The sequence below is a fragment of the Dendrobates tinctorius genome, unplaced genomic scaffold (assembly GCF_039654945.1).
Source record: "Dendrobates tinctorius isolate UK_male_01 unplaced genomic scaffold, ASM3965494v1 ptg000129l, whole genome shotgun sequence".
NCBI classification, from domain to species: Eukaryota; Metazoa; Chordata; class Amphibia; order Anura; family Dendrobatidae; genus Dendrobates; species Dendrobates tinctorius.
In genome coordinates this window covers 39,350,473-39,372,641 of record NW_027361797.1, presented here as the reverse complement: position 1 = coordinate 39,372,641, position 22,169 = coordinate 39,350,473, and the positions used below count along the sequence as shown (strand labels likewise).

Here is a 22,169-nt window from a genome sequence, read left to right as displayed (position 1 = left end):
CAGTATAGCGTATGGAGTACAGTTGTGTATATACTATAACATAGCACCATTTCTGAGGAGACGCTATTACTTTTATGCTAGTATATAGTTTAAAGATACAAAGAGATTGCCAACCATGGTTTCATGATACCCAGTACACCAGGCTGTATGCTGGGGGATGGGGGATTACACACACATTCCTGGGGGAGGTGTGAAAGCATAGAATGACACAGTGCTAGCAGGAAGAGAAGCAGGAGCAGCTGTTTGTGCAGGGGGGAAGCTGTAAAGGGTGATTGTTGATGCAGCAAAAAAAAAAAAGCATACACCAAGCCAGCATATAACCGCTAACCATCGCGGTCGTAGTTCCATACGCCGCTGATCTTCAGCCCCCTCCCCCCTCCTCGGGGGATTCCCACCGTCATTCTTGCTGTCCCTCTGTCTGTCGCTGTTCCCTTTACAGGCAAAGGCGCAGCTCCAACAGGTACTGCCACAGGTCATGCTCCTCAAGATGGCGCTCACCCTCCACATCGGGATGGTCTGATGCATCCGAGGGTCACAGCAGGCGTTCTTGGGCATCCAAAAGATGGGGCATAAGATCTCCATCCCAGACTGCCAGCCGGAGGGTCACCTCAACACCACTTGGGGCCTCCAGTCAGATCATCGTTGGAGCCGGAGCGCCGCTATCATCGGCAACATATCCGCCTCTGGCACACGACAACCATCGGCTGCCACGTGCTCCATCATTGTCCACAAGCCGAGGAGAACCATCACATCGACCCACTTCTTTCACAGAAGCAGGAGTTCCGCAAAGTTCCACGGGTCAGGGGATCTCGGAGCCATCACAGGCCGCCAGCCATGAATGGGACATCGCCACCACAGGAGCCGGGGTACCTCCATCACCAGGAGACACTCGATCGGCGACGAACAGCGGTGAGTTTTCAGTAGATAAGGAAAGGAGGACTGGTGAATGGTAGAGTTGAGCGACTTTTGGTTTTTTAGGGTCGAGTTTCGTTTCGTGAAACCCGACTTTTCCAAAAGTCGGATCGAGCAAGATCGGCCGACTATAGGGAAAAGTCAGGGTCGTCCCGAAACACGAAACCCAATGTAAGTCAATGGGGAATAAAAGTCGGCAGTGAGAGGAGGACAGGAAACACACCTACAGTGCCCATTTGAATGCCAAAAGCATCAATTCTTCTTACTTAAGCTTGTCAACCTTAATTAACTTCATAATACAAGTTACGCACTGAAAAATGGGGGTTATTTGGCTAAAGTTGTGGGGGGGGAGGGCTGGCTCCAGGTTTTCATGTGCCCTGGGCGAAAGAGCACCCCTTTAACACATACCACAACTCATCATGCTCCGATACGGCAGAGAAATAGTGGAAAAGGAAAATGAAAAATACTTCACTTTTTACATCTCATGACAAGGCCCATCTATTTCTCCATACAGAATCATTGGTCCCATATAATGTTTGAAACAGTATATGATGAGCTCCACATAATGCTACAGTATATGTTGGTCCCCATGGATGAAGCTCCACTGTCTTATGGGCCCAAATAATGCTCCAAACATAATGGGCCCCATTTCTAATGCTCTAGTGTATAATGGGCCCTGTAAATGCTGCTCCAGTGTCTGATGTCCACCTTTGGAATGTTCCAGTGTATGGTGGGCCCCATCTATCATTCTCCAGAGTATAGTGCTCCCCAAAAATTGCTGTCCCAACATTGAAAACAATGAAATAAGTTTCCTCGCTAGGGAATCCCTGTACTAGTCTGGACTCCTCGTCGTTCCCATCTCCAATCTCACTGCACAGTATTTCAACCTTGCAAGTGCTGTGATCGTGAGCAAGCAGGGGGGGCACACTCGTTGGCGACGGCACTGGCACAGGGCCCCTGTGCCCCTGTGGTGTGTCTGATGGCGGGTGGGCCGAACCTGCACTTTCATCTGCAGCTTCCTCTTTGTCACTGTGTAAGATGGGACTGTATATGGGAAGGGTAACCTGAGTTTCATCAGGGTCAGATTCAGGCCGTGTAGCATGCGAGGGGAATGTAGTGGTCTGGGTCAATGTACCAGCAGATTCATCGAGCAGTGGCTGGGCATCAGTGCACTTGTGTCGCCCCCAGGAGTACGGTTGCCACAGTGGCATTACCTTCCTCCTAGGGAGTGTGATGTCATGCTTGGGAGCAACGAAGGATCTCTCTAGCAGGTTAACTGATTGGGCGGCGTTATTCCCACGAGTCATGACCCTCCAAACAGCGTTCATGAAGCCAAAGTGTTTGCTTTACGTGGGCAGTATGGTTGCAAAGCTGAACCTTAAAGGAATGTCCAGAAGGGCACCACCAGGAGTGGAGCCTACGGTTTAATTCGACTCCACCTGGGAAACCTCAACCATGCCAGCTACAGAACAGATGCACACATTGCAAGCTTAATTCCGTTAACGAACGAGACTCCGTCATGCCCCGCGGTCCGAGTCCGGCTTACTAGAGGGACACGTGAGGCTCTGGCACATGAGATTGGCCAATAACTGGTGTGTCATGCCCTTACATGTCCGTGGCTGCATGTGCGCTACACTGAAAAGGCCAGCGTTTGTCGCTTACAGGTGCAGATAACCCGCTGAACAACGTTAGTGATGGGGATCTGTGATTACAATTATTACCCACGAACGATGATTTCCCAGTAAGTGCAGGTCAACCGCAGTTCTGGAATTAGGCCTAACCGTCATTCCTGAAAAAATGAAAAACTTACGTGTGCAAACCACAGGTGCTGTAGCTTGCTTAACAGCTCACCAGCCGTTCTCAGGCCCAGTACGGATTACACGTGATTGCACAAAGGTGAGAAAGGGTACCGTATCCCCGGATAACATGTATGGATAGCATAGTGTACACATTCAAAATATATGTCTATACATCCCGCTGTCTTGGGGTCATACTTGATTCCGAGCTTTCCTTTGCCCCCCACATTCGATCACTGGCTCGCTCTTGTCATCTGCACCTCAAAAACATTTCTAGAATTCGACCTTTTCTTACTTTTGACTCTGCAAAAACTCTTACTGTTTCTCTTATTCATTCTCGTCTCGACTATTGTAACTCTCTTCTAATCGGTCTCCCTCTTACAAAACTCTCCCCTCTCCAATCTGTCTTGAATGCTGCAGCCAGGATCATATTCCTCACCAATCGTTACACCGATGCCTCTACCTTGTGCCAGTCATTACACCCATCCACTCTAGAATTCAGTATAAACTTATTACCCTCACCCACAAAGCCCTCCATGGCTCAGCACCACCCTACATCTCCTCCCTTGTTTCAGTATACCACCCTACCCGCGCCCTCCGTTCTGAGATGACCTGAGGTTAGTATCCTCAATAGTCAGAACCTCCCCCTCCCGTCTCCAAGACTTTACACGTGCCGCGCCAATTCTTTGGAATGCACTTCCCAGGTCAATACGATTAGTCCCCAATCCCCACAATTTTAAGCGTGTCCTGAAAACGCATTTATTCAGACTGGCCTATCGCCTCAACACATTAACCTAACCTATCCCTGTGTGGCAGAGCCAAAAGTTTTACCATAACCAGGTTCCCAGCATCATGTTCCCACATGCTTTATGCATCCATTAGCCCTCTGTGTCTGTACTGTTACACACTTAACATTATGGCTGGTCCATACAATCAGGGCAACTGTTACCACCCACCTTTCGTGTCTACCTCTTTCCTCATAGACTGTAAGCTTGCGAGCAGGGCCCTCACTCCTCTTGGTATTTGTTATAATCTACTGTATGTGATTATTGTTATGCTGTAATGTCTATTGTCTGTACAAATCCCCTCTGAAATGTAAAGTGCTGCGGAATATGTCGGCGCTATAAAAATAAAATTTATTATTATTTATTACATCAGGAGGCAGGCTCAGACGGTGTTAGGCCCAGTATGGCTTGCACGTGATTGCACAAAGGTGAGAAAGGGTACCGTATCCCCGGATAACATGTATGGATAGCATAGTGTACACATTCAAAATATATGTCTATACATCAGGAGGCAGGCTCAAACGGTGTCAGGCACAGTATGGATTTGACGGCCCAGACTACACAGCGGAGGAGCAGGGAGAGGTAAAGATTGCAAATGCTGGGGCCCTGCCCAAGCAAGGGGGGCCCACTCGTGGGCGTTGGTACTGGCACTGGGCCCCTCATAGTACGGCGGTGTGTCTGACGGCGGGTGTGCACCACCACCGTCAGAGACACTTGATTGCACTATGAGGGACCCTGTGCCAGTGCCCGCGCCCAAGAGTCGGTCTACCCACCTGTCCAGGGCAACGGCACTCGCACGGTGTCGTGCGCTAGGTGGTGACCCCGGCCATGGGGGGAGGCAGCATAGTTAGGGAGTTTTAGAAAGTGGCATATGTTGATGTTGGACATTCAGCTGATGCAAAAGGCGAAATAGGTCAAGTCCCAGGAAGAGGTGGACCAAAGCAAGCCATTTTTCTGTCATCCTATGTGTCATCAGGGGAAGGTGGGACAAAATCCTTGGAAACCCATGCATGGTTCATTTTAATGAAGGTTAGATCATCCACATTTTGGGTTGACAGACGGGTCCTTTTTTCTGTCAGGATTGATCCAGCTGTACTGAAGACTCTTTCCGATAGCACACTTGCAGCTGGGCAAGCAAGCTCCTGTAAGGCATATTGTGCCAATTCAGGCCAGGTGTCCAGTTTAGCGGCCCAATAGTCAAAGGGGAATGACCTGTGTGGGAGAACATCGATATGGGAGGAAAAGTAGTTTGTAACCATAGTTGACAACTGCTGTCTCCTGTCACTTTCCATCGATGCAGTATTACCAGTTGTGTGAGCGGTACTTGAAAAATCAGTCCACAACATTGTCATGAAACCCCTGTCTCCAACGCCACTTCTTCTGTGTGCACCACGAACACCTCTGCCAAGCTGCCCCCGGCCCGTACGGCTCGTGTGAGAACCATCACCGCTGCTGTGTGCTGGGAATGCCTCAAGCAACCGATTTACCAGAGTTGCTTGTTTATTAGCCAAAATTAGGTCAAGGTTCTCCTGTGGCATGATGTTTTGTAATTTGCCTTTATAGCGTGGATCCAGGATGCTGGCCAACCAGTAGTCGTCATCGTTCATCATTTTGGCAATGCGGGGGTCCCTTTTTAGGATCTGCAAGGCATAATCTGACATGTGGGCATATGTTCCCGCTGTCAATGATGCACTGCGAGTGCTGGTTGGAGGAGCACTTTCTGGCAAATCCACATCCCTCCAGTCACGCACAAACCCTGTACCAGACCTTGCCACGCCAACATTTTCACTTGCCCCATGAGATGCATCCTCCTCCCCTAAGTAATCATCCCCATCATCATCCTCCTCCTCCTCTTCTTCCTCCACCTCGTCCAGGAGAGGTCCCTGAGCAGACAATGGCTGAATGTCATCAAGGATTCCCTCCTCGTCAACATTGGCTGCAGACGCCTGCTTCTTAAGGTGCGTCAAAGTTTGCATGAGCAGACGCATAAGTGGGACTTTACAGAGGTCAGCTTCGACCACTGCACACCTGTCAACTCCATGTCTGCTCTCAAAGTGCCTGGCCGTGTATCCTCCCACAAATGCATTATGGCCTACCTCTGCTCGCACAGCCGCTCAACCATGTGCAGGGTGGAGTTCCACCTTGTTGCAATGTCGATAATGAGGCGGTGGTTGGGAAGGTGGAGCAATCGCTGCAGCTTCTGCATACGAATGGAGTGTACAGGCGACCGGCGGATGTGCGCGCACAGTCTTCGCACCTTCTGGAGCAGGGCTGTTAACTCCGGATAATTATTGAGGAAGCACTGCACCACCAGGTTCAAGGTGTGAGCCAAGCAAGGTATGTGGCTGAGTTTTGAAAGGGCTATGGCTGCCACAAAATTACGGCCGTTATCACTAACTACCTTGCCTGCCTCAAGATGTACACTGCCCAGCCATGACTCAGTTTGTCGCTTCAAGTACTCGGCCAGCACCTCGGCGGTGTGTCTGTTGCCCAAACACATCATCTGCAACACAGCCTGCTGACGCTTTCCACTAGCTGCTCGATAGGGGGACACCTCGTGTGCAACAGTGGCAGCTGCAGATGGAGTGCTCATACGACTGCGCTCTGTGGACGAGCTTTCGCTTCTGGAGGAGGAGGAGGAGGGTCGAACGCCTACAGCCAACTGTTTCCTATACCGTGGGCTAGGCAGCACTGTCCCACCACCGCTGTCCCCTGTGGACCCTGCATCCACCACATTAACCCAGTGCGCAGTGATGGACACGTAACGGCCCTGGCCATGCCGACTGAACCATGCATCAGTTGTGAGGTGCACCTTTCCACTCACTGACTGCTTGAGTGCATGGACAATGCGGTCTTTCACATAATGGTGGAGGGCTGGGATGGCTTTGCGAGAGAAGAAGTGGCGACTGGCTAGGTCATAGCGTGGTACTGCATAGGCCATGAGTTCGCAGAAAGCTGCGCTTTCCACCAACCGATAGGGCATCATCTCAAACGAGATTAGTTTGGCAATGTGGGCGTTGAAACCCAGTGTACGCGGATGAGAGACTGAGTACTTTCTTGACCTACTCATAGTGTCTGGGAGGGTGAGCTGGACTTGAGAGCTGCATATGGTGGAAGTAGCGGTGGACAGGGCGGACTGAGAGAGGGTTGATGATGGTGATGGAGTTGGTGTTCTTTCTGATGGCCTAGATTCAGTATTTCGTTGATATAACAGTGGGATTCCCTGACTGCTGTGGCCTTGCAACGACACCTCAACATTTGCTGCTGTGCTAACCGGTGGGCTTACAGTGGGGGAAACAATGTAGCATTGCTGACTACCTTCTTTGTGATCAGCTGCACATGTGGTACTTGAGGTTTGGTGTTGTGTCCACGCTTGCAAGTGCATAGTGGTTAAATGTCTAAGCATGCAACTGGTATTCAAATTTTTCAGATTTTTCCCTCGGCTAAAGGTCTTTGCGCACTTCTTACAGATAACCTTGGCCTGATCATGAGGATTTTGTTCAAAAAAGTGCCACACTGCACTCTTCCTACTTTGGAAGACATTTTGCGGCCTAGCACGCTGTGATATTTTGACCCTCTGGACAAGCTGTCCAGCAACTCTTTTGATTTTTGGAACCTGTCTTTGGAGTGCTCCGTGCCTGCCAGATAACAGCTGTTGCGATGTCGATGTCTGCTGTGGATGCTCCTCATCTGAGCTATTGGAAGCAGCACCCTCTTCCCCCAATGGATGCCAATCTGGGTCAACAACTGGGTCATCCATCACCTCCTCTTCAATGTCATGTGCACCTTCCTCTGTGTCACCGTGTATGGTGGTATAGTGTGCGGGAAGGGGCACCTGAGTCTCATCAGGGTCAGAATCTGGCTCGGTACACTGCGAGGACAATGTAGTGCTCTGAGTGAATGTACCAGCAGAATCATCTATCAGTGGCTGTGCATCAGTACACTCCATGTCAGATTCATCTTGGCCTGGGTAATTCACCATTTCACTTGATAATCCAGGCATGGTATGTGAAAACAGCTCCATGGAGTAATCAGTAGTATGGCCTGCGTCATCCTTCAATCTTGGTTGGGGTGAAGGACACAAGGAAAGGTGTGGTTCATGAACATGAGCCTCCAATGACGACTCAGTGCTTTTATTTTTTACAACTTCAGAAGAGGAGGCGATAGAGCTGGAGGCTGAGTCAGCAATGTAAGCCAAAACTTTTTCCTGCAGCTCTGGCTTTAAAAGCGGTTTGCCAACTCCTAGAAAAGTAAGCCTTCGAGGCCTTGTGGAGCCAGACGATGACACAGGCTCAACACCTCCTGCATTCAGTCCTATTTTGCTTTTGCCACTACCATCAGATCCACCACCAACACCATCATTACCAACTGCCAACCCCCGCCCAATTCCACGGCCTCTTCCACCAGCCTTCCTCATTTTTGGTAGAAATGTAGACAAAATCCAACAAACTATATAGTAATGTAAAACAAGGTACAAGGTGTCTATAGGACAGGGGAGATTTTGAATTTCTGCACACACTTGTGGACACTGGACACTTATGGATTGTGTGAGACAAAAAAAAAAATTGGGATTGCTTTTAAAAAAGCAGTTTGCAGAGCAGTGGGTAAACAGCAATGCAGCCGTCAGGAAGCCTTAGAAGGCAGCCTAACAACCAACACCGCTGATCCACCAAAATATAGCCTCCCCTTGCACTGCACACACAGTGACTGGTGTGTTGTACAGGCAAAATCACTAGCAACAGAAGCAGTTTTTTTTTCTTCTTCCCTGCCTAACGCTCTCCCTACAGAATCAGCAGCAGCAACCTCTCCCTATGCTAAGATCGGCAGAAGTAAGATGGCGGTCGGCGTGCACGCCCTTTTATACCTCCTGTGACGCCCACCAAAGCAAGCCAATCACTTGCATGCCCTTCTGAAAGATGGTGGTGACCCGTGCCTATGTCATCACGTTGCCCACAGTGTCCGTGGATCCTGATTGGCTGAAAAAGAGCGCAAAACAAACTTTTGAAACGCGACTTTGGCGCGTAAGTCGCCGACCTCGTTGCCGACCTCATCCTAGGGTCGGGTTTCGTTTCATGAAACCCGACTTTGCCAAAAGTCGGCGACTTTTGAAATTTTTCGATCCGTTTCGCTCAACTCTAGTGAATGGTCATACGATAGAAATAGAGGTAAAATAGCCCATACAATGAACAACTAGCTGCAGGCCTTCGCAGTCCTAGGATGTATTATCCTCCAAAAACACCCAGAACACTGCGGCTAGCCCTGCAACCAGATCTAGAATGGGGAGTAAAAGCCACAGATGTCTGGCTTCAACTTATTCTTACACAAAAACATCCTCCCTTTTCAGCATTGGCCACTAGTATCTCAGCAGCCGCAGGCCAGAACTCAGTGGTCGTACGTAGACCAGTGGCCTGCCGGTTATATAATGACAGAAACTGCCGCTGCTAGGCGGCATGTAGATATAGACACGACTGCTCTGCCTGCAGAGGTGGACACCCCGCTTCTAGGTGTACATGCCACGCAAACGGAGTTGCTACAAGGCAAAACCCCAGTGAGCATAGCTGCCATGGGCCCTTGGCTATGCCTTTATCCAAATAAAGTAGCTGCCCAGCAATTATATGATGGTTTTAAATACGTTTTTTTTTTTTCTTAAACCGAACACCGACATCAGCAAAAAATCTAAAATCAGCTCGAGAATTCCCAGAGTTTTTATAGCGAAAAATCATAAAAGAAGTCGAACTCGGTAGGATGGCGGGTCCATTTAAATCATTGCCATTCAAAAATTTCTGAATCTTGCCTTTAGGTATTGTGCCCAAAACAGAACCCGGTAAATATCAGCTAATACATCACCTTTCCTACCCAAAAGGGGATTCGGTTAACGACGCAATACCCCCAGAAGACTCATCGGTAACCTATGCTTCGTTCCATTTCCTGTCACTATTTTAAGCTTTTCAGTACCTTCTTAGACTGGGTATTGCGTCATGAAACAGGCAGCAATTCAACAATCCACTACCTTGATGATTTTTTGTTCATCGGACCTTGGGACTCTAAACTCTGTTCCTTCCTTCTTCAAAAGTTTAAATTTATTTCTAGGTGTTTCGGTGTTCCACTATCGCCGGAAAAAACGATCGGTCTGTGTAACGTGCTCCCTTTCCTTGGCATCGAAATTGATACCAATGAAATGATTTTTCCTTTACGGGCGGATAATTTAGAAAAAACACTCCAAACGGTTAAAAGTTTCCTCGTTGAAAAGAAAGTAACCCTTCAGCAGATGCAGTCCTTACTAGGTTTACTCAACTTTGCTTGTCGCGTAATGCCAGTTGGCAGGGCTTTTTCGCGCAGATCATCATTAGCAATGAGGGGCATCGCCCAGCCGGGCCACAGAATCAGACTTAATCGCTCAATGAACGCGGATTTGTCCGTCTGGAAAACATTCTTGGAATCCTACAATGGGCATACATGCGTCATGTCTCAGGAAACGCTAAGCAATGCCCTAGGTCTACTGGTGGGTGCGGATCTCACAAATGGTTTTGTTGCAATCTACAAGGACCAATGGTGCAAAAGCAGCTGGCCGGACCTGTGGACCTCAGCCACATGGGGCCGCAACCCCATTTTGTTGGAGATATTTGCTATAGTTACATCAGTTGAACTTTGGGGTGACAAATTAAAGAATATAAACATCAGATTCTTAATCAAAAAACCGGGAACCGCCAAATGCTTGAACAGTATGTCTTCCTCATCGCCACCGGTTCTTGCACTGTTATGCCGCCTTGCACTATTATGCCTTAGACACAACATCTGGTGCCACGCCAGAGTTACATCTACTGTGGATGATAAGATGGTTAGCTCTTTGTTGTCTTCTGATTGGCAGGCCTTCAAAGTATTCCTTCCCAGCGCAGAACCAACGAGCCTAATGTGTCCTCCCTCCCTCTGGGACACGGTGGCCAATCACTGATGCCCTTGATCCGCACCTCAGTGACACTGGCTACCTGGCAGGTTTATGGTAAGGCATGGGAAGAGTGGTGCTCGCTAATTAAAAGGAGACCAGTCGATACGTGTGATCAGCCGAGATGCAACGTGGTGGTAGAACTCCTGAATCAGCTCAGGCGTAGAGGCACATCAGGTACATTAGCGCAACGTCATTTATCTGGAATAGCCTTTTTCTTTCAGCTAATGGGCTGGGCCGACGTAACTAAATATTTTTTCAAAAAGCAAGACGTTAAAGGCTGAAAAAGGCTTCAACCTAGTCAGGAATGTCGCCGCCCCGTTGCTTTAAGTCTGTTACACGATATTATCACAATTTCTAAACCGGTGTGCAAGTCACTATACGAGTCAACCCTAATATCTACAGCGTTTGCAATCGCATTCTTCAGGGCACTATGAATCGGCGAACTAGTGCCGCAGTCAAAAACAGCATCAATACACGGGTTAATTAATGAGGATCTCGTAATATGCAGTGACTCTTTGCGCATTAGAGTGCGGAAATCCAAAAGTGACCCCACCGTCCGGCCACACCTTCAGGGATTAAATTCAGGTGCTGGGGTCTTCATCTTCCCTCCACGGCTGATACCTAGAAGCTTTTGACCCACCCTCCCTCCCTTATAGATTAGCGGATGTGCAGTGCGACTGTTTTAAATTTATATTTAAAAAAAATAATATATATATATGTATACATATAGCTGAAGAGCCCGGCGCTGCCCGGGCATAGTAACTAACTGTGGTTAGTTATAGCAAATTATAATTATCCTCCATCCCATAGTCCCGTGCCCATATACCCATCATACATATCCACGATCCCATAGGCCCGTGCCCATATACCCATCATACATATCCTCCATCCCATAGTCGAGTGCCCATATACCTATCATACATCCTCCATCCCATAGTCCCATGCCCATATACCCATCATACATCCTCCATCCCATAGGCCCATGACCATATACCCATCACACATCCTCCATCCCATAGTCCCATGCCCATATACCCATCATACATATTCGCCATCCCATAATCGAGTGCCCATATACCCATCACACATCCTTCATCTCATAGTCCCATGCCCATATACCCATCATACATATCCTTCATCCTATAGTCCCGTGCCCCTATACCCGTCATACATATCCTCCATACAATAGTCCAGTGCCCATATACTCATCACACATCCTCCATTTCATAGTCCCGTGCCCATATACCCATTATGACATCATCATCACCATGGCAACTGTTATGACATAACAGTCACCATTGCAACCTATGATGAATCAGCGATGCCATGGCAACCATTGTGACATCATAATGAAGGGCGGGGCTTGATGCACACACACTTTTTCCCCATTATGTAGATAGGGGCAAAATTGTTTGGTGCATTGGAAAGCCCGGGGTTAAAATTTCGCCTCACAACATAGCCTATGACGCTCTCGGGTCCAGACGTGTGACTATGCCAAATTTTGTGGCTGTAGCTGCGACGGTGCGGATGCCAGTCCCGGACATACACACACACATACACACATACATACATACATACACACATACATACATACACACACTTGAGCTTTATGTATTAGATATATATATATATATTTCGTTTTGTGCAAATTTATTATTCACGTTATCTTGTTATTATGTCACAGCGGTAGTGTAGATGGGGGCAAGGTTCATAACCTCTCATCAGCTTCCTTGCCCGGCGGTCAGCGACGGGCTTCCAGCTATGAGACCGTAGCGAATTGTACTGTACTTGCCTCTCTCTGCTTATTAATAAACTGTGACCGACCTGTTCAACCCATCCATGCTTGTCTGTGTTTTTGTTATTAGGGGATTGGTGGGAGGTGAGAAGGCACTGCTTACGACATACAGGTCTCTGCAGTCTGGCAGCGCAAGGTAATGACAATATTCATTAGGGGCCTCCGGGGGGGGGATACAATGGGGGTTAATAAAAAGTAGTGGACAACCCCTTTAAACCACAGTCCTTCTAAGGACTAATTCCGGAGTATATAGGTTCCAGCTATAGGCAGGCGGGGTAGCGTCCATCGCTCTATACACATCAGTGCAAGGCCTGCAGGCACTGTATGTGTTGTAAGGTAGCGCTCACTGAGTGCTTTGGGGGACACTCACTTGGCATCAGATTCACGGCACACAGAAACTCTCTCCGTTTAAGCAGTCTATGTGGTTTATACAGCATAAACCGCACCGTAGGCCATGTTACACTTCACAGGCTTTACACATAGTCTGTAACATTTCTTAGTACCTGCTTTAATACGCAGTCACTAAACACTTCGGGCCTCTTTGTCCAGTTACCGTGGACGACCGCACACCGAACAGTTCGCTAATGTCCATGGAACATCACTCGCACCAACAGTTATTTCCCCCTGTCTGTGGTTACCTCTTAGGAGCTCCTGCTCCAGACGCCGGCTCTTGATTAGTCCTTTCTCTCAGGGAAGCGGCTGCACTGGGATCATTGTTGCGGACAATGCCTTACTCACTAGGCCGCCTCACGGTTCCAGACCCACAGTTGGGCAGTGGCTCCCCCAAACACAGGGCATCACAGACTCTGCTCACACACAGGCCACACCGGGTGCTATTCAGGGATCCGACCCTACTCCCAGGATCTCCCAACACACCGGCCTCACCAGGTCCAAAGTCTCACCATGTGCTCCAGGGATCCGATCTCCTCCCAGGATCTCCCAACACAGACCTCATGGGACCTTGCAGCCTGAACCATTCAGGTACACTCACTCTCTCCATGTGAACAGACCTCAGGCACATTATATGGTACATAACCACACCCACAGGTGAGGTATGGATCACATGGTTATGACCTCATTGCAGGTTCTTTCACCCACAGCCACACACATACAGGCTTTACTTTGGGCGTTCAGACACACGCCACTGGGTGGGTTTGTAGGTGACTGGTCCCACCCATCTCACCAAGTCACCTGAAAGCTTCCCCAATGTAAAACAAAAGCATCAGCAGTATATCTGCACGTTCCAGCTTCCATCACAGGGCACCCACCCCTGTGATACAAATCGGCCATTTACAATCCTGCCGCTCAGCATTACAATAAAGGAAACGCCTGTATGCATGTCCTGGGCAGCCCATACAGCACCCCCTAGCTGTCACAGGGGTCACTGCATCACAATGTGTATATACAGCATTGCATACATAAAGACGGTCCATTCCCTTCCTGTTTTCTGGTGCTGCATCTACCCGTGGGCTATATTATCCATATATAACTCGCCCCAGGTGCAATTTGAATACAGGCCGCACATTTTTTGGTGTATCTCCGTGGCAGCTGATATGTGTGCATTCTAAAAGTATAGCCAGTTTATGGCTGTTTCATTTTGGGGCTATCTGTACCTTTTTTAAATACAGCAGCATTTAGCCCCCCAAAAATTAAAAATAACCCAACACATTCATTGTTGTGGTATCTTTGTGCCAGCTGATATGTATGCGTGCTAAACCTAGAGCCATTTTTCATCTGTTTCAGTTTTGGGGCTATCTGTACCTTTAGTAAATACAGCAGCATTTAGCCCCAAAAAGAAATGTAATAAACCAAAAACTTTCATTGTAGTGTTATCTTGCTGCCAGCTTATATCTGTGTGTGCTCAAACTCTTGCCAGTTTATGGGTGTTTTATTTTTGGTGGCTGCCTGTTACTTTGATTGAAATACATGAAAATATAGCCCATAAAATGAAAAGGGCCAACCAAACATTGTAGTGTTACCTGCGTGCCAGCTCATATCTGTGTGTGCTCAAACTCTTGCCAGTTTACAGCTGTTTTATTTTTGGCAGCTGCATGTAAATTTGCTTTAAATACAAGATAATTTAGGCCACAAAATAAAAAAGGCAACACATTCATTGTAGTGGTCTCTCCATGCCAGCTACTATCTGTGCGTACTCAAACTGGCCATTTTATGGCTGTTTTAATTTTCTTCTGCCTGTCACTGTTGTTATATCCAGCAGTCTTTAGTCTTCCAAAAAAAATTAAATTAATAAGCAATATAGTCTATTATCTTAGGCAGAGGCCTGGTGTATCTGTGGTGGAAAAATCTTTTCTTTGCAGGCCTACAGTACTTGCCACATCCAATTGATCTCCAAAGACATCCATTTGTAGGCAGATTTTTACCTCTTTCATTATTCCATTTAAAATGGGCAAAGCAAGGGGCAAGGGACGGGGAAGTGGAAATGATGCTGATGGTGCATGCAGAGGACGAGGCTGTGGCAAAGCTTACTGTGGGCCACAGCAAAGACCCACATCTTCGCGACTGAAATTCCTGTCCCAGTTTCTAGGGGACCGCACCACAACACTATTGAAGCCAGAGCAGTGTGAAGCGGTTGTTGGTTGGATAGCGAATAATGCTTCAAGTCACTTAGCCACCAACACCACCATGTCTTCCACACGGTCAAGTCTGAGTAGCTGTGAGTGTTGACCGGATATTACTCACCCTGCTCCTTCCTCCCAGCATACTGAGTGCCCTGAGACAACTGACGCCACACTCGGACACTCAGAAGAGCTGTTCAGTCATACATTTGTAGATTCGTGCCTCTTGCCCGCTCCACTTGAAGTGGGCCAAGATGATATTCCATGTAGTGATTCACAAATCTTGGAGCAGGCACGGTCACCTGAGGTGGATGATGATGAGAAACAATTGCTGGAAAGTCAGGAGGAGGAGCAGGGTGCGGATGTGGAAGACGAGGTGGTGGAGGACACAGTGAGTGACCCAACCAGGCAGGAGGACATGCAAAGCAGCACACAAGGGAAAGGAGGCATATCACCCCAAAAGTCAAGAAGAAGCAGTGTTGTGGCCGCAGACAGAAGACGTGCATCCGTTCCCCGTCACAACAACAGGTCGAAATTGCCATTCAAGCTGTTAGATCTTCCAGAGTCTGGTTATTTTTTAAGGACTCTGCCGATAACCTCAAACAGGCCATTTGCAGCACTTGCCATGCCCGCATCAGCAGGGGTAGTAAAACTACTTGTCAGGAACATCGCACTGCACTTGCTCACGGAGCCAGTGCGCGTGTCCTGAGTACAAAATCAGTGCTCGAGGATACCTGTGGAGCAGGGCAGCAGCGGTGACGATGCATGCTTCTGACTATCAGGACCTGAAGCACGTGACTGCTGGGGGCATGGCCTAAGCTCCACAGAGCTAGGAGCTGCAGGGAAACTCCTAGAAAGGTAACTACGGGACAAGTTACCAAGGGGCATAGACAGGGACGTAAACCAGATCAAGCCGGGTCAAAGCATGAGATAGCAGGACAGTACCAAAGGGTTAGACAGAGGGAATAGTCAGGATGTAGCAATAGATCAGAAAACCAGAACGGGCAATGGACGGTACAATAGGGACAAACTGTAAAGGAGTAACAATAGCCAAGCCAAGAGGTCAGAACCGGAGAAGACAATAGTACCAAAACGAGAGACGGAAAACAGAGTGAGGGGACAGACCGGGTCATACACGGGAATCAAACAAGCAATGCAGTATGCACGCACACCAGGGGGTCAGACACAGCCAGAATAACAGTATAGCTGACAGGGAATCCTAGTCTGGAGTGAGTATAAATACCCCTCCCAGATCCAAAGAGAGGCCGGAAAAAGTTAACCCTGTAAGAACAGTACATTAACCATGTCCTAACCATGACACTACTAGCCTGACCACCACTAGCATGATTAGGCACATGGCAGCAAAGCACCCGACTTTAAGGGCAGAACCACAGTCTCCAGGAACACTGTCTGCAGGTGACAACACTTCTTTCACTGTTTTGCGTACATGCCAATCCCCAGTTCCACGTGCCTATGAAGATGCCTCGAGCCCTGCACCTGTTGTTGCCCACAGTCAACCAGCACCATCATCAAGCCCGTCCACGTCCTTTTCCTAGCCCAGCCTTCAGTTGTCTATACCCCAGTCATTGGAATGCAAGCGGAAAAACCCAGCCAATGCACCACAGGCCACTGTTATGATTAGGTAACCGAGGAGGATAGCAGGCAAGGCAACCAGATAACCAGAGAGGTTGGTAGCTAAGTGGATTGCAGACCCCTAAACTGATGACACCACTAGAATTAGCCGTGGGATGTATCTACGATGCCCTTGACACCTTGGCACAGCCAAAGAATTAACTAAGCCTAAAGAGAGAAATGGGAAAGCTAAACTGCCCAGGAGTAGAACCCCAAAGAAATAGATAGCCCACAAACATATATTGCCGGTGAGGCAAGATGAAGCACAAAGCACAGGCAGAAAATAGAGTAAGCAAATGATGGAGCCCAAACTGTCTAGATAGAACAGGACAGGAAAGGATACTGTCTGCAAACGTGCAAAAACCCTCAGAAAAATCTAACACGTCAGTTATGCAAAAATACTGGGGCCACACAACCTCTCCCCCACTAAAACTGGCGGAAAACAAAGATACTGATAAGACTGACATAAGCAGAAGAATATGGAACAGAGTCTAGCACAGGTCCCAACAGGGAGCCAGGCTGACTCACCAGCAAAGCCAAAATCAGAGAAAAGCAAAAATGGATCAAATGCAAAAGATTCAAAAAGACAAATATCTTATCTGAAAGATGCAGGATGGAGCAGAAGGCAAGCCAACTTCCAAAATGCTCAGGAAGCAAACCAAATCACTGGCAACCACTGAAGGAAGGTTGCTCACTTAAATCATCCTAGTCTGTAACACCTGACCTCCAATCATCATCCTCAGGTGATTGACTTCTGTCAGCCAAACCAGCTCTATTACCAGCAACAACCACCAGAGGGAGCCCACACTCAGAAGCCAGATCAAAAGTGTTCACAACAGGCCACATTACTTAATTCGCAGATCTCTCGTCTGCTTTCGCTGGAAATGTTGCCTTTTAGGCTCATGGAGACGGAAGCTTTCCGCAACTTGATGGCAACGGCCGTCCCAGGATACTCAGTCCCCAGTCGCCACTATTTCTCAATTGGGCCATACTGGCCTTACACCAGCATGTGTCCCACAACATTACCCGTGCCCTCAACAATTATTATTATTATTATGCATTTATATAGTGCCATTGATTCCATGGCGCTTTACATGTGAAAAGGGGAAATATAGACAAGTACAATAAACATGTGTAAGACAAGGGACACACAAGTACAGAAGGAGAGAGGACCCAGCCTGCGAGGGCTACAGTCTACAGGGATGGGTAGACTGTATACAGTATACAGTATACAGTATACGGTATACAGTAGGAGAGGGTAGAACGGGTCGTGCGTTGGTTCAGTAGACTGAGGATCATTGCAGGCTGTAGGCTTGTCGGAAAAGGTGGGTCTTCAGGTTCTTCTTGAAGGTTTCCATTGTTGGTGAGAGTCTGATATGTTGTGGAAGAGAGTTCAAGAGTATGGGGGAAGCACGGGAGAAGTCTTGTATGCGGTTGTGGGAAGAAGAGATAAGAGGGGAGTAGAGAAGGAGATCTTGAGAGGATTGAAGGTTGCGTGCAGGTAGGTACCGGGAGAACATGTCACAGATGTATGGAGGAGACAGGTTATGGATGGCTTTGTATGTCATGGTTAGGGTTTTGATCTGGAGCCTCTGGGCAATATGAAGCCAGTGAAGGGCCTGGCTGTTATGATTGAGTCACCGTAGGAGGCAAAAACAGAAATGCTAGCTAAGTCCAGAAAACCAGAGAAGTTGGCAGCTATCGGATTGCAGACCCCTGAACTTAACAACACAACTAGCAGTAGCCGTGGGGGGTTCCTACGATGCCCTAGACCCCTCGATCACAGCCGGAGAAATTAAATAGGCCTAAAGAAAGAAAGGGGAAATCTAAACTGCCCCAGAGCAGACCCCAAAGCAATAGGCAGCCCCCCACAAATAATGACGGTGAAGCAAGATGAAAACACAAACACAGACAGAAAGATAGGCTGAGCAAAGACGGGGCCCAAACTAACTATATAGAAAAGGACAGGAAGGCTGCTGTCTGCAATCCGTGAAAAACCCTATGAAAATAAGAGCCAACAGGCTGACAGTGAAAAAGGCCCTGAAGACGCTAGGCTTCAAAAAGCTATGTCAGTACTCAGGCATATACTGAAGACAGAGCTATAGGCACAAGGGAATCAGCTCACCCCAGCAGGGAATGGCAGAATCCAGAAAAGCAAGGAAAACAAAAACTAAACACAAATGCAACAGGCAAAGCAAAAAACTTAGCTTTAGTAGAGCAGGAATCAGACTGGTGTCCTAGAAGTCCACAGAGAAATCACCCGCAGGGCAGAATGGGCGAGGCAGCCTTATATCCAGTCTGTGACTCCACTCAGCCAGTTATCATCATTAGTCTCAGGTGTCTGATAATCATGCTCATTACCTTTCCTTACCAGAAGAGGGAGTTCCCCGGGCCTCAGTGATGAAGGGGAAAATGAACTCACAACACCTGGCATAGGGGGAGGCTGGGGAATAGCAGGGAGACAGGTGGATTAGTCGGGCAGCAGAGAGTAGGATGGACCTGAGTGGTGCCAGAGTGCTAGAGGGGAGGCCAGAGAGTAGGAGGTTGCAGTAGTTGAGGCAGGAGATAAGAGTGTGCACTAGTATTTTTGTGGTTTTGTGGTTGAGGAATGAGCGGATCCGGGAAACATTTTTGAGTTTGAGGCGGCAGGAGGAGGCGAGGGCTTGGATATGTGGTTTGAAAGAGAGTGCAGAGTCGAGGATCACCCCAATGCACCGAGCGTGCGGGACTGGGGAAAGCGAGCAGCCATTGACATTGATGGATAGGTCTGGTGCAGATGAATTCTGTTTTGTCCATGTTTAGCTTGAGAAAGCGAGCAGAGAAGAAGGCTGAGATAGCAGACAGACATTGTGGGATTTTGGCCAGTAAGTAGGCGAGGTCAGGTCCAGATAGGTAGATCTGCTTGTCATCGGCATAGAGGTGATACTGCAAACCGTGGGATTCTATAAGCTGTCCCAGGCCGAAAGTGTAGATGGAGAAGAGTAGGTGTCCTAGGACTGAGCCTTGAGGAACACCGACAGACAGGAGGCGAGGTGAGGAGGTGGTGTGTGAGAGGAAGGCACTAAATGTTCAGTCTGTTAGGTATGATGAGATCCAGGCTAGGGCCAAGTCAGTGATGCCAAGAGATGAGAGAATCTGTAGCAGGAGGGAATGGTCCATGGTGTCGAAGGCAGAGGACAGGTCCAGGAGAAGGAGGACAAAGTAGTGTCGCTTGCTCTTGGCGGTTAGTAAGTCATTAGTAGAGTTGAGTGAAATGGGTCGGTCAAATTAAAAAATAGGCGACATTCGCTAAAGTCAGGTTTCGCCGATCGAAACCCGACCATAGCGTAAGGTCGGCCATGAGGTTGGTGACCCGAGCACCAAAATTGCGTTTCAAATAATGCTTCCAGTGCCTTTTCTCAGCCCATGATGGAGGACACACACTGTGGGCAACGCGATTACATGGGCAGCGGCCACCACCATCTTAGAGAAGAGCATTGAAGTGATTGGCTGGCTTTGTGTGGCGCCACAGTGGGTATAAAAGGCTGTGACAGCCGACCGCCATCTTACTTCTGCCGATCTTAGCATAGGGAGATGTTGCTGCTGCTGATTCTGAATAAGGGAGAGCGTTAGGCAGGGAAGAAGAGAAAAAAAATTCTTCTGCTGATAGCGCTTTTCACTGTACAGTTAGTGTGCAGGGAAAGGGGAGGATTTTTGCTTTTGTGCAGCAGTGCTGGTGGTGATTAGGCTGCCTTTTAAGGCTACCTGCTAACTGCATTGCTGTGTGCACACTGGTGTTCAAGCTGCTTTTTTCAAAGCACTCCAACTTTTATTATTTTTTCCTGGTGAGTTACTGAGCGTTCATTTTTTCACACCCCGTATAGCTGTGTACGCTCCTCACACACTACTGTGTACCAGCTGGTGTCACGGACAAATGGAAGCTATCTGGGTGTGACTATGGAAGAAAAAGCCGAGGAGTTTGTCCATTTTTCCAGACCTACACCTTAGAGTGCTGTCCGCTTTTCAAACAGTTTCGTATATCTGCTGTTTGATTATGGTCAAAACTAGACAGAGACAGCGTAATACTGTAATTTTGGTGGTTGTGGACCGGTTCAGTAAAATGTCACTTTTTTTTGCTACCCGCTTTACCTAACGCTAAGACCTTGGCGCAAATTTTCATCAGAGATTGTAAAATTACATGGGATCCCTACCAATATTGTTTCTGACTGGAGGTACAGTTTATTTCCACAATCTGGAGGGTGTATTGCACTTGCTCCATCTGCCGTTCTCTTCAGCATTTTACCCGCAGTCTAATGGGCAACCTGAATGGGTTAGCCAGAATCTTGAGACTTATCTTAGGTCTTTTGTGTGAGAATCAGGAGGATTGGGTTACCTACTTACCTCTAGCTGAATTTGCAGTAAATAATCATTGTCATGAGTCTACTGGTAAGTCTCGTTTTTTGGGGCATCCGGGTTTCATCCTCAGTTCAGCTCATTTAATAGGAATCGTTCTTCTAGAATACCTGATGAGGAATGGTTTTCATCATCAATTATCAAATAGAAAAGAAGAGCAGCATGCCTTCCAGGTGATTAGAAGTTTTCAAAAACTTTATTCTGCCAAAATGCAATGTTTCAAACTTTGCATGTCTTTGTCAAGCAAAGGTCGAAACGTTGCATTTTGAAAGAATAAAGTTTTTGAAAACTTCTAATCACCTGGAAGGGATGCTGTTCTTCTTTTCTATTTGATGGTATATGCTCCAATTGGGTCATTGGACCAGCAGATCCCCAATGAAGTGATGTCGGTGAACATATGCTGATATTCATCATCAATTATGTCTGTGTGGCAAGTGGTTGTTGATAATTCGAGGAAGATGGGGTTCAAATATAAGCGTGTGGATGATATGAGATGTTTGGTGTATCCGGACCTGTGTGTTGGTGACTGGATGTGGTTGTCCTCAAGGAATAGTAAGTTGAAGGTTCCCTCTTGGAATCTGGGTCCCAGGTTCATCGGTCCTTATAGGATTGTGGCCGTCGTCAATCCGAAGCATTCCGTCTTGCTTTGTCGCCCACTTTTAGGATCCATAATGTGTTTTATCGATCTCTACTCAAGAAATATGTTGCCTCCTCTGTACCATTACTGCTACCGCTATCTCCAGTCATTGTGGATGGAAATTTGGAATTTCAGATAGCGAAGGTCATTGATTCTCACTTAGTTCGACAGGCGCTTCACTATCTAGTACACTGGAAGGGATATGACCCTAAAGAAAGTATGTGGGTATCAGCATCTGATGTCCATGCAGATAAGCTGATCCATTCTTGTCACATGTCACCTCTGATAAACCCGAATCTGAGGTTTCCGAGGTCCCTCGTAGAAGGGGGGGGGGATTTTCATAGGTGTACTGCGACAGAGAGGAGCCAGAAGACCACAGTATCTGATTTCTCCTACTCCTGCACTGATTAAAAGCACTTCACCTTCATATTAAACAATGTAAATTTGTTTTAGCAGTGCAGTAGTTAATCTGCTTGGTTAAGAGCAAATGCAAGCTTTCCTGCATAAGGCTCTCAGCTGTGCACTGCTAGCCACTCCCATTTCCTATATAAACTAGGTCCTGGTTAGCACTCATTGTAAGAGCTAGCTTATGCTGCATGGCTGGTGTTTGTTGGTGGTTATTATTGGAGAAAGTGATTGGTGGATTTATCTGTGACTGTTGCTAGGTTTTGAGTGTGTGATAATTCCCTTTCTTTTCC

General features: G+C 47.8%; 1 protein-coding gene across 1 annotated transcript in view; it reads left to right on the top strand.

Annotated features, from left to right (window-relative positions):
• Positions 1 to 22,169, top strand: part of LOC141047833 (uncharacterized) — a 415,332-nt gene that overhangs the window by 320,376 nt on the left and 72,787 nt on the right. Inside the window, 1 exon segment of the mRNA XM_073543155.1 lies at positions 10,113 to 10,124. Coding sequence (XP_073399256.1) covers positions 10,113 to 10,124 — 12 coding nt within the window.